General features: G+C 37.0%; 1 protein-coding gene across 1 annotated transcript; it reads right to left on the minus strand.

Moving 5' to 3' along the window:
* Positions 1-955: 955 nt before the first annotated feature.
* LOC121418666 lies at positions 956-11,373 on the minus strand. The gene is made up of 2 exons (XM_041612648.1): positions 11,199-11,373; positions 956-3,799 (listed from the first exon to the last, which is right to left on the minus strand). Exon 2 carries the CDS (start codon positions 3,347-3,349, stop codon positions 2,525-2,527), a length of 825 nt encoding a protein of 274 aa, XP_041468582.1. The 5' UTR covers positions 3,350-3,799; positions 11,199-11,373; the 3' UTR covers positions 956-2,524.
* Positions 11,374-11,661: the final 288 nt, after the last annotated feature.

The raw sequence follows: 11,661 nt of genomic DNA on the forward strand, positions 1-11,661 counted from the left end.
AGTGCACACTTCAGAAGAGAAACAGTTGAGTGGCAAACAAATATAGGATAGTTAGGGGACCATTCATAAAACCTGGGAGAAATTGGGTCAGGACTTGACCTAACAAGGACGCTAATCGACTGAAGCCACTTTAAGTTTGACATTTGTCTGTTGGTTGTGATTACTCCACTGTGTATTTGGCACTTCAGACTCTCATTAGAGCAGTGAGAAACCCGAACGAGAGTGCTAATTAAAAGATCAAATCTGAATCACTTATCTCCTCAGGAAACACAAACTAGTTGACAGCTATCTCTGAATTCCCTGCTTCTCACCGACCCTGACTTGCTTTTGAAAGTGCAAAAACTTTATAACATGATAATTGCTGAATTTCTCCATCCAGATAGATACATATGCATATATTCATGCATGATGAAATATCATGAGATCTCCCAGCCATGATATGGTTCATCTGCACGCAATGTCATATTACTTAACCCTTTGAACCCTAAATTATTAGGGGTGGCGGTGACCTATACCCTGAATTATTTGCATATATCGACCACATTCACAAACTCCTATGATTCGAGACCCAAGTCACCCAACGGCATCTTCCCCCACTAGTACCCGGACCGAGCCGGCTGAAGTTGTTTACCTTCTCGTAGACCTAATCTACAAACAGAAATATCAACTTTAGTGTCTGTTTTGGGCTCAAAATCACTGTTTTTACCAAAGTCAGATATATCAATTGTTTCCCCATAGTAAGCATGTGACTCGCCTCATATTACGCAGTGTATAGCCGCACATATGACACGAGCAACCGCAGAAAAGTGGCATATTTTGGCAATTTTTTGTGTGAAATCCTTCTGAAATCATTGCCAATCTTGACTGAAATTATTGACTACATATTCCTACACACGTATACGTACTAGAAAGATGACGTCATTTTTAAAAGATCACCTGACATTTTGAAGGCTGTAGGCTCGGGTATATGTGCGTTCACTGGTAGGCCGGTATTCCGGCCTGTCGGGTTCAAAGGGTTAAAAGTCTATTTCTGTCACAACAAGTGTAAGTCTTCTGATTTTCATGATTTATATGATTGAATAATAACTATCTGGAACATTGCAAACAATTCAATGGGCCTTAAACAAACATAGAATCTGTACATAGAACTACTGGAAAGTTATAGACAAATTGAAACTTCAATGGATCCATTAAAGACTAGGTCATATTGAAAACAATCAGACCAAATGGTGATTAGCCTACATATCAAGGATAAAAAGTTATTAAATATATACTGTTTTGGAGAAATGTACCTCCAACCATCCGAACAGACAAAACAATTTATTTTTCACAAGGGTGTGCAGTATTAAGAAAATAGGAAAATCATAAATTAAAAGAAGCACTGAGGATGATTGAAATTCAGATGATTTTTCTCTAAATTCAGAATAATTATGACAAGGTCTGCTACATGCAGGTGATAAGATGGATTGGATCAGACCTTGGGACCTTTTTCATAAAGAGAACTGTTGTAACGTTGCCATTATGACAACTACAATGGTAACCTAGATTTTGATTGGCTGCTGAGCCCTGTTGCCATGGTAGTTGCCATAATGGCAAAGTTACAACAGTTGTAACTCTTCATGAAACGGGCCCCTTCTCTCATTTGGTGTAGGTCATTTAAAGGAAATCATTGACAAATTGGTTATATAGTGGTAAGCCAGTAACAGCAGAATGATGTTCAATGTAGTGTAATATTGCAATGAATTGTATTTTGTAATTGCACACATATAGATAAGAATGTATATGAATTATATTGAACTTTCTTTTCTTGTAATAATTAGTCAGTTGGCACTGGCCCATTATGCCACTGAATTCCAGATTTTGTGCTTGTTTCTTCAGCTATGATTGCACCCAGAATCTTCATTTAGACAGGGCCCCTCTCACTAGCCTCGCTTATCTCGGTGTCCTAAAGACCATCAATGTTGTTATATTTAAACTTATGTTAATGTACTTTACAGTGATAAATGTATATTATATATACTGTATGTTTGGTCATTCATTCATTCAACTTTCGTTGGATTGTATGTTGAGCTGACAGATAAGTCTTATTTTTGTCCTTTTTCGGTCATCAGGGCCAGTATTCTTAGAACTATTTGGATATGGGGCACACTGACCATAAATGAATCTGATTAAAGTTGTAGTTGATTACCAAGTAAAATTCTCAGTGATAAATACACCCTTGATAACTGCAAGCATGTTCTGCATTTACTTTTGTATGCCTACAAAGTCAAATGATTGTTTTACAATTCCATCAGCAATACAAATTATGGAATTTCAATACAATGCACATAAGAAATCCTCTCTGAAAGAAACAAGAATCTATTGTACTCAGTCTTGGTGCACTGAAAAGCTGTACCAAGTACATCCAAATATATCTGTAATATACAGGTAATTTAGCTGAGTCAAATTTTTGAGACCATAAAAACCTGTTCGACTTTATGGGAAAAAAGAACTTGTTTCGCATAATTTGGTCTAAAAATTTGCTTCAACTTGGACGAATATTTATTTTATGGAAGTTTACAAATATATTGTTTTGAAATGAGTACTCACCTGGTGTTGTGACTAGTGTATCTTGAATGGTAACCGCAAGTACTGGATGATTGACGACATCGTGGCTACCACTAGATACAAACTTGATCCACTTTCTTGTAAGCATGGCATCCTCGGCCCAAATCACAAGACCGTAGTTAGGACTTGACCCGTTGATCCATGACAAGAGCGTATCTGTAATATCAAATGAAACAGACGCGCCTTCCTGGCAGGCTGCATAGGTGATATCTACAGAGGCACTTGCAACCGAAGCCGTTGCATCAGTTCCATCTGTTCCCACATTTTCCACTTCCCAAAACTGACCACCATTTGCACGCACAACAGAAGTTGCTACGTCCTCCTCCCATGGAACCAAGAGACGGCCAACATGGAGGGTGTCTTGAAAGTTTCGTTCGAAAGGATCGGTACTTCCGGCATTTTCGATGTTGGTGCAGCTAAGACTGAGGGAAGTTCTGAGGATTGTGCTTTGGTTTATGTTTGGATATCTATCTTCCTGGCCCCACTGGCTTTCCAACATGAACTGGCCAATATCAAATGTTAACAATGAGCGACTTTCGATCCCATCAGCTCTCTGGCCTATTTCCAGGTAATCATTCATACCCCAATCAACAAGAGGTCCATGCAAGAATGTATCCGCACTAATTGGTATTTCATAATCCCGCTCGACCACTTCAAAACCCTGTCCAGTGTCCACAAAATAAGTTAATAGTTTCCACATGAGTACAAAAACAAAGGGATGTGACGTTTCCAGCGCAACCATGTTGACACTTAAATTGATTTAATTAGGAACTGCTCAACGCAAATTCATTGGCGGGTAGCTAGAGCATTAGGAGCGCAATCAAACGCTAGAATAGCAGCTGCTTGCCACTGCAAAAAAAAAGTTAGCCTTGTGACATCAAACATCCAGGATCCTCCTTCAGACTTGAGTCACAAATGATCCAAGGAAGTGCAGACACATGCTTGTACCAAGCGCTGAGCCAAGACGGTGGTGGCAAACTATGACATGCTTTTTGCTTCGACCGACTCACAACCACAGGGGTGAGATCTCAAGAGTATTCTTGTGACAGAAAGAGAGAGAAGTATTAATCCCCTTTGCACTCCTCCGACTCAAACGACGGCCGACTTGCGTGGCAACCTCTTACCTGTCAGTATCCATTCTACTCCGTGTGTATCTTCATCATCAGCCAAATACGATGAAGAGTTCAGGAACCTGCAGAGAACAAACAAATCAAAGATGCTGTATCAAAATGAATAAATCGTCACTGGAAATAAAAGTCAAAGAGAATACTTGTATGCCTAGCACTCCAGGTATTTATTCATGAATATAAATCAACTAAATGTCAAAGGCAATTAAGACACATGTCAGTTATTAATAAAAAAATACATTGTACCAGTGCGAGAAGCTGATGAGGTAAATTTGACAAGGAATGTGAAACATCAGCATTTCCAAGCATCAAATCATTTCCTAATTAATCAAATGTGGATTAAAAAAACAATTATAATTATAGATTTTTAAAGACATTCTTCATCATAACAAATGACATAAAATGTCAGCATTTCCAAGTATCAAATCATTTCCTAATGAATCAAATTTGGATTTGAAAAAAAATTATACACATGTATTTATAGTTAAGACTTTTTAATATTCATCATCATCATTATCATTATTATCCTGTCTGTTTTAATAAATGCCTATAAATCCTTACCTTCAAGAAAAGCATACAGGTTTTAACCATGAGTGGAGGTGTACGAAATGAGACAATCATTCCAATCTCCTGTTACTTCTCCAATACATATTTGTGTATGGGCTTGCATATTGTAGAGGCACACATTCATTATTTGGAGAGGTACATGCAAATATTTGAATTTAGAGTATTAAAGGGAAGTTGTTACCCACAGCAGTGCCAAGAGCTTGTGCATTAAGTCATTTGTATCCTAATTAAAGGAATTGGATCTCAGGGCCTCATGGCTAATCATAAGTACACCTGCTAATGAACCATCTATACCCATTATGTGGGTCACACCTCTAACATGTTAGGTCTCACTTACTTACTGTTCATCTCTCTTTCCATCACTAGGTGGTTTCAGACCGCCTCGAAGTTCGCCAGTTCCAGGTATTCTCTGATCGGGAAATTTACCCCGATCAGAAAATACCAGGTATTTTGGTAATGTGAAAGCAAACTACGCGTAATCTCCCCGAAAGAAAATACCCGCTAAATAGTAGGTACTTGGCGAAATTACGAGAACTTTCGTGGGGATTTTTCCAAGGTCGCAGGTATTTTGGCGATGTGAAAGCAAATTACGGGAACTTTTATCCCAGCGTGTCGTTGGGCGCGGCGGCGTGGGTGGCTGCTGGGCTAGAGATTTTGAATCTCCCGCCTTGCCTGCTTATCAGACCACACTGCGCATGCTCGTAACTTCGGGAACTTATCCCGAAGGATGTGTTTCGGGGCGGTGTGAATGCAGGAATAATTAACGGGTATTTTTTAGCCTTAAAAAGTTCCCGTAATTTAACGGGGATTCTTGTGATCGAGGCGGTTTGAAACCGCCTTCTCTTAACCTCAAGCTTTCTTTCTCTCTCTCTCTCTATCACAAACTCGCAATTAGTATTTGCCTTCACTGTGTCCTTCACACCGCCATCTCTTTCTTTCCTTCGCCCTTACTACCTCTTGCTCTGTTCTTGAATTAAAAGGTAAATGCTAGTTTTGGTAACGAAATCAAAATGAGTTTGTACAGAATCCAATGAAATGACCACCAAAGTGTCTGTTTGTATACCGGTAAATAAAACTTAAGTGCCAAAGGATTCTGGAAGAAATTGTGTAATTGCTGAGAAATCAGCAAATAAGCACAGGATTCGGGTAGAGCGTCGAGCCTGACATTCGAAGCAATAATTATACACTGTCCCAACACTCCCATGTGCGCTTATCTGTGTTGGGGATCTTCAGTCTGAACATTTTTCAGCGTAGATTTCACAAAGTTCAGTTTGTGTAACTGTACCAGATCTAGATCCTTGATGATATACTGACAATTAAGCCTTGTTTTACAGACTTTCTCATGAAATCAATGTTTACTGCAACTACTGGAATTTCTCTTTAAAGGAGAATGAAACCATTGGAACAAGATAGCTTGTGTGAAAACAGAAAAATCAAAGAAACAGATCAACGAAAGTTTGAGAAAAATCGGACAAATAATGAGAAAGTTATGAGCATTTGAATATTGCGATCACTAATGCTATGGAGATAGCAAATTGGCAATGCGACAAAGATGTGTGATGTCACTTGTGAACAACTCTCCCCATTACTTTAGTATATATTTCACTAGAATTGCCTCTTTTATCACATCTATCCATAAATCATGTGTTCTGTTTACATGAGGGCATGTAATACATATTTTTTAAGAATACATCATGGATAAGGAGTTTGTATCATCATAAGTAAAAGCAAAAAGAGACATTTTGAGGGTATTTTATAGTCCACCAAAGGGAAAGTTGTTCATCAGTGACATCACACATCCTTGTCGCATTGCCAATGTGAGGATCACCATAGCATTAGTGATTGCAATATTCAAATGCTCATAACTTTCTCACTATTTGTCTGATTTTTCTCAAACTTTCTTTATTCTTATTCTTTGATTTGTCTGTTTCTACACAAGCCTATTTGTTCCAAAGGTTTCATTCCCCTTTAAATGTTAGCCTGCCCACCCCCTCTCTCCCTTCAAGCTCAGATAGTCCATCACCTCTTTCAGTCTCTCTTCAATTTTTTTCTTTTTCACTGTAGGCATCTCTCCTGCCCCCTCTCCCCTCTCTCTGTTTCTATCTCCTCCCTTTTACTTGAACGCTCTTTCTCTTTATTAGTTTTATTTTTCATTTTCCAATCCCAAAATGCAATCCACCCCCAACCTACATACACACATCCCTCTCTATATTCTAACACATAAGCCATTCACTCTATCTTTTCCATTCTCTTGGACATTAGGTTGTTTTCACTCCATCAGCTTGAAAATGAAAGAGACCACATAACATGTAGTGGAGGACGAGGTAATATATCCTGAACACCCAAAAAGGCTAGAAACACAAAAAATGGCATCCTTCCTACTGGAAGAAAATATCTGATTTCCATTTCTAGTTTATAATACTGCATTGAAATAAGTAAAAACACACAGGTTGGTGTTTTATGATCAAATAAAATTGACTGCTCAGTAAGTCTAAAAAGTCCGTTGCTATAGAAACTGATTTTTCCACAGAGTGAATGCATAATAACATTAATACCATATCATACCACCCTTCCAAAAGGAGAAATCATGACATTTTTCATCCTCCCACGCAAAATAAAAGCAGCTAGTATTTATTGATTTGAAAGAGGATGGAGGGAGACAGAGAAGAGAAGAGAGAGATGGAATAGAGAGGGTTATTTTTTACAATGTCAAGGTTACATTCCCAGGCATATTGGAAAGAATGTTCACAACATGTTTCACAAATTTGAGTGTTTTCACACAAGAGTAAAATTGCAATATTTGGCCTTTGGGTCACACAATGCTAAAGACACTTATTCACCCAAGTTGGATCTGTATTTTAACAAACACGACGGTTGATACCTATGGACTAATTTCATGATCCAGAGAAGTTTTCAAATGATGCATGTGGATATCTATCCATTAGGGCAGAGAAATCCTTGTGTAAATCCCTACACTTATGAGCATTGAACATTATCTCAATTTGGGACTCGGGTAGACGCACCAAACACTTCCACCTATATTCTCAGTTTTTGATTTGGCTAACTTTTGTGGATATATGAATAAAATGATGTGCTTAATCAATTATTACAATATTAGAAACATAAGCATACATCACAAAGTACTATATACAACACAAAACACAACTGTAGTAACTGCTGGATAGCATTCAAGTGGCTTTTCAATCAACACAAGTTCTCTCCCTCTTCAAGTCAGATAAATGGGTACTGTAGTGCAGACTGCAGAGCAGTGGTATACCTTGAAAATCTTGTCAGAAAGCCTTTTCCCCCCAAAATAAAATAATAAAAATAAAAAATAAAAAAATTGAAAGCTAAAAAAAGAAAGCTCACAAATGTCACTGCCAATTCCAGAAGCAAAATAGGTCAGAGGTCACCCTCATTTCAGGAAGCATAAGTTTGTCACTCCTTTCAAAACTTTTCTGAAAACTAAAACAGGAAAATTCTGTCGGGGGGGGGGGGGGCACTCTGCCCTTCCCCTGCCCCCATCAATATGCTCATGCTGAAAAGCTTGACTAGAGAGATATGGAAAAGCCCATTGTGAAATTATGATAGGTATTTCCATTGTATTCACCTGAATGCCCAAGGTTATAAGAAAATCCTTTCAAAATGCATGGTCATTTCCTATTCACTTTTTCTTATTATTTCAATAATAAACAAAAATGATTTTAGAACTCTACCTTGGGTTGAACTAAAGATCTTCCATGATTTAACAGCAACAAAGAATATCGGTTGAATGCAGCAATCCCCTAGGCCTATACTGACACTGAGACATGATCTCTAAATGATGATTTTGCTCTCCATGTGAAAACATTTTCATATTGATCAATTAAAGCAGATATTCATAAACAATGCCAATATGATTTTTCCCAAAGGATGTGTGAAAGAATGTTCACAACATTCATTCAACAAAGCCCATGCAATTCAAACTTTAACCTATTTCAGAGAGACATTTTTTATGCTTCTTATATCCTGCTTCAAGTATGTTTTATGTTGAATATGTGATTGGGGTGAATTTCCTTTGAGCAATCAAGCAATCTTCATAAAGTCTTCAAACAACTGAACATCTATCTTTAATCATATCTCCCCTTAAAGAGAAATTCCAGTAGTTGCAGTAAACACTGATTTCATGAGAAAGTCTGTAAAACAAGGCTTAATTGTCAGTATAACATCGAGGATCTAGATCTGGTACAGTTACATAAACTGAACTTTGTGAAATCTTGAAATCTACGCTGAAAAATGTTCAGACTGAAGATCCCCAACACAGAGCACGTGGGACTGTGTATAATTATTGCTTTGAATGTCGGGCCCGACGCTCTACCCGAATCCTGTGCTTATTTGCTGATTTCTCAGCAATTACACAATTTCTTCCAGATTCATTTGGCACATACGTTTTATTTATACAAACAGACACTTTGGTGGTCATTTCATTGGATTCTGTACGAACTCATTTTGATATCGTTACCAAAACTAGCATTTACCTTTAAACTCATGTGATGTTAATGATCCAATCACTGTTATTCTGGAAATATAATAATAAGATTGGGAAGAACAATGGCACTATGCAAGGTTTTACCAAGTGCTTCGGTATCATATACTATTGCACTCAAAATGTTCAAACTATTCAATATTTACATTAACAACTTTACAATACTTGAAAATGTTCTCTAGGTTCTTTGAGTGGTCAAAAATGTCTATTAGTATAGCAAATGCTGTCATGTTGACTACACTTCCTTTACAATTACAAGTTTCCTCACATTTTCATATTAATTTTCATCTGAATACCAACTACATTTCATTAAATCCACCCAAGACGTGATTAAGTCCAAAACAGCATTGTCATACACAAAATAACAAAACAGATACAAAAATATCAGACACCTACATTTCCTCTCTTGATTTTGTTTCATTGAAACTGAATAACAGCTGTACAGTGTATCTCCACTAAAGGTGTAAATTGCCTCTGACTTATGCACTGTCAGGAAAACATCTAGACTTCGAGTCATCTAAGCCGAAGAGTAAATGGTGAGTAGACAAAAATATACAACTTTATCTTGCTTTGTTACAGTTAATCCACTATTGCCATGGTAGTGGGAAAGAAATGATGAAACAATTCAAAGAAAATAGTGTTTACTAAGAACATGTAAGTAGGACATTTTGTCACTGACTTTGTTCAAAAGCAACTTGAATGATAAATGGGATAAATCCTTGTTTCAACTATTAAAGTAAATTTGGCAAGAGAAAATAATCAAAATAAGATTGTACAATATATAGTTTTAAACACAAACAAAATAAATCATAAATTTGTTGAATAAAAATGCACGAGTAGTGCTGATTAAATATCTTCAAGAATTTGCTCAATTTACAAGCATCAATGACATAATTAACCCATTATTTTTTTTTTATTCATTTAATGAAATATGAAACATTGCTCCTCATTAAAATGTGAAATTAAGTTTAATTGCTCACCGACAATGCAGAAATCCCATTGCTGCAACCTACTGCGATTCAATACATAGTTTCCTTATTGTCAAATATCTATTAATTTCTCTCTATTTCTTTTTCCCCCTTTCATTGACTGTAATAGTGCTATAATTTGCAAGGGAAGAAAAAAACTGTTCTGTGCTAAGGAGTTTGCAGATGAGTTTGGTACAAGAGTACAGTACACCCCTAGCCTGAGTTCTCTGCTAAAACCCTTCAAATGGTTCTGGTATTCAAATTAGTGGAAAGAATGACTGGAAACCTACTGATCCTAACAGTTTGCCATATAAACCATTTAACCTTTAAACATAGTGTAATTCAAAATAAAGTGAATAGACTATCCATACTACTAGTTCTTCTCAACTGTTGTGACATGTACACTCAAAATCTTATCAATATCATTCACCTATTTCCTGAAGAGCACATATCCCATGCTTCTTCCTGTATTCATACTTCTTTCAATGCACATTGAGCATTCTACAGATTGGGTCCGGGGCCTCATAAACCACATCTATTAACATTATTATCATATATATCAATTAGAAAAATTCTCAGCCAATAAAATTGCAACCAATCAAATTTAACTATTTCAGCAGCTTATAACAGTAGCGTAATCAATAATCTCACTGTTTTCTCACACCAATCAAGTAATACTATTTTAGCAGCTTATACAATGTAACTGCAGCTTACTTTGTAGAATATTTTATGCAACGATGACCTCACAGCAAAGCAATCACTTCATTTGTGAAAATGCTGTCATTTCATAAAAGAACAGTGGCCTTGAGGCTGGTTTATGTAGCCCATGATCTAGAATATCATTGTAGTGAATTCTGGCACGACTTTTATTCATAGCCACTTATGAGAATGAATTGTCAAAGGTCAAGTCCACCCCCAACAAAATGTGGTTTGGATCAAAATAGAAAATATACAGGCATAACAATGGAAATTTCAATAATATCAGATATAAAATAAGAATAAGTTATGACATTTTGAATTTTGCTTATTTAAAAAAAACAGTTAAACACACAACATAGTGACAAGTTTTGATATTTGCCAATATTAAAACTCTTCTTTTAATCACAATAGGTTACTGCCATGACAGGAAAAACTTCCTGTAAAAAGTTTCTGAATTCACACAGAGGCGACTAGTATTGTGTAAATACATTCATCACAAGTTGGACAAGAGCCAGTGGCAGGTGCCTTCCGCACATCCCCCGTTCTTTTGCGATCAGCTACCCATAAACTCTCCCCGCTCTGACCCGAGACTCCTGTTGACTAGTACCACGACAGCTCTCGCGGCTCGACTCATCACAATTCCCGGCAACAATTATGGAAAATTAGTACATTAGCTTACAAATTTAGAAAGATAAGCTTACATACCGTTAATCAAGAAATATTCATCTCAACCTTTGATTGTTCGGAGTACTTTTAGAATCCAATGATCATCATTCAAAGACAAAAGTGGCTTTAAATTTCCCAATGGAGAATACGTTCATCTGAGCTCTGGATTGTTGCTAGTTGCGAAGCATGCAGTGAGGATTTCCAGTTTTGCTCGCGATATGTGTGTGTAAACAACATCACTGTGTTGCACATGTGACTTCAGCTTGCGCAATCGAGATTCTACGTCAGAAAACCCGGAAATCTTTTATATAAACAGGTTTCCACGCCCCTTTTTACAAACTTTTGACCAATCACATTTGCCCAAACTAATATCGTGGAGGAAGTCATCATATTTATGCTGGTATTTTATCTTACCTCGATCCCCTAGGATGGACGAAAAAGATTCAGAAAAAAAACCCGAGGGAGCGAAAGAAGTGGAGAGTCAGCCTTTGAGCAAAATAAA

The sequence above is a fragment of the Lytechinus variegatus genome, chromosome 7 (assembly GCF_018143015.1).
Source record: "Lytechinus variegatus isolate NC3 chromosome 7, Lvar_3.0, whole genome shotgun sequence".
Classification (NCBI taxonomy): domain Eukaryota; kingdom Metazoa; phylum Echinodermata; class Echinoidea; order Temnopleuroida; family Toxopneustidae; genus Lytechinus; species Lytechinus variegatus.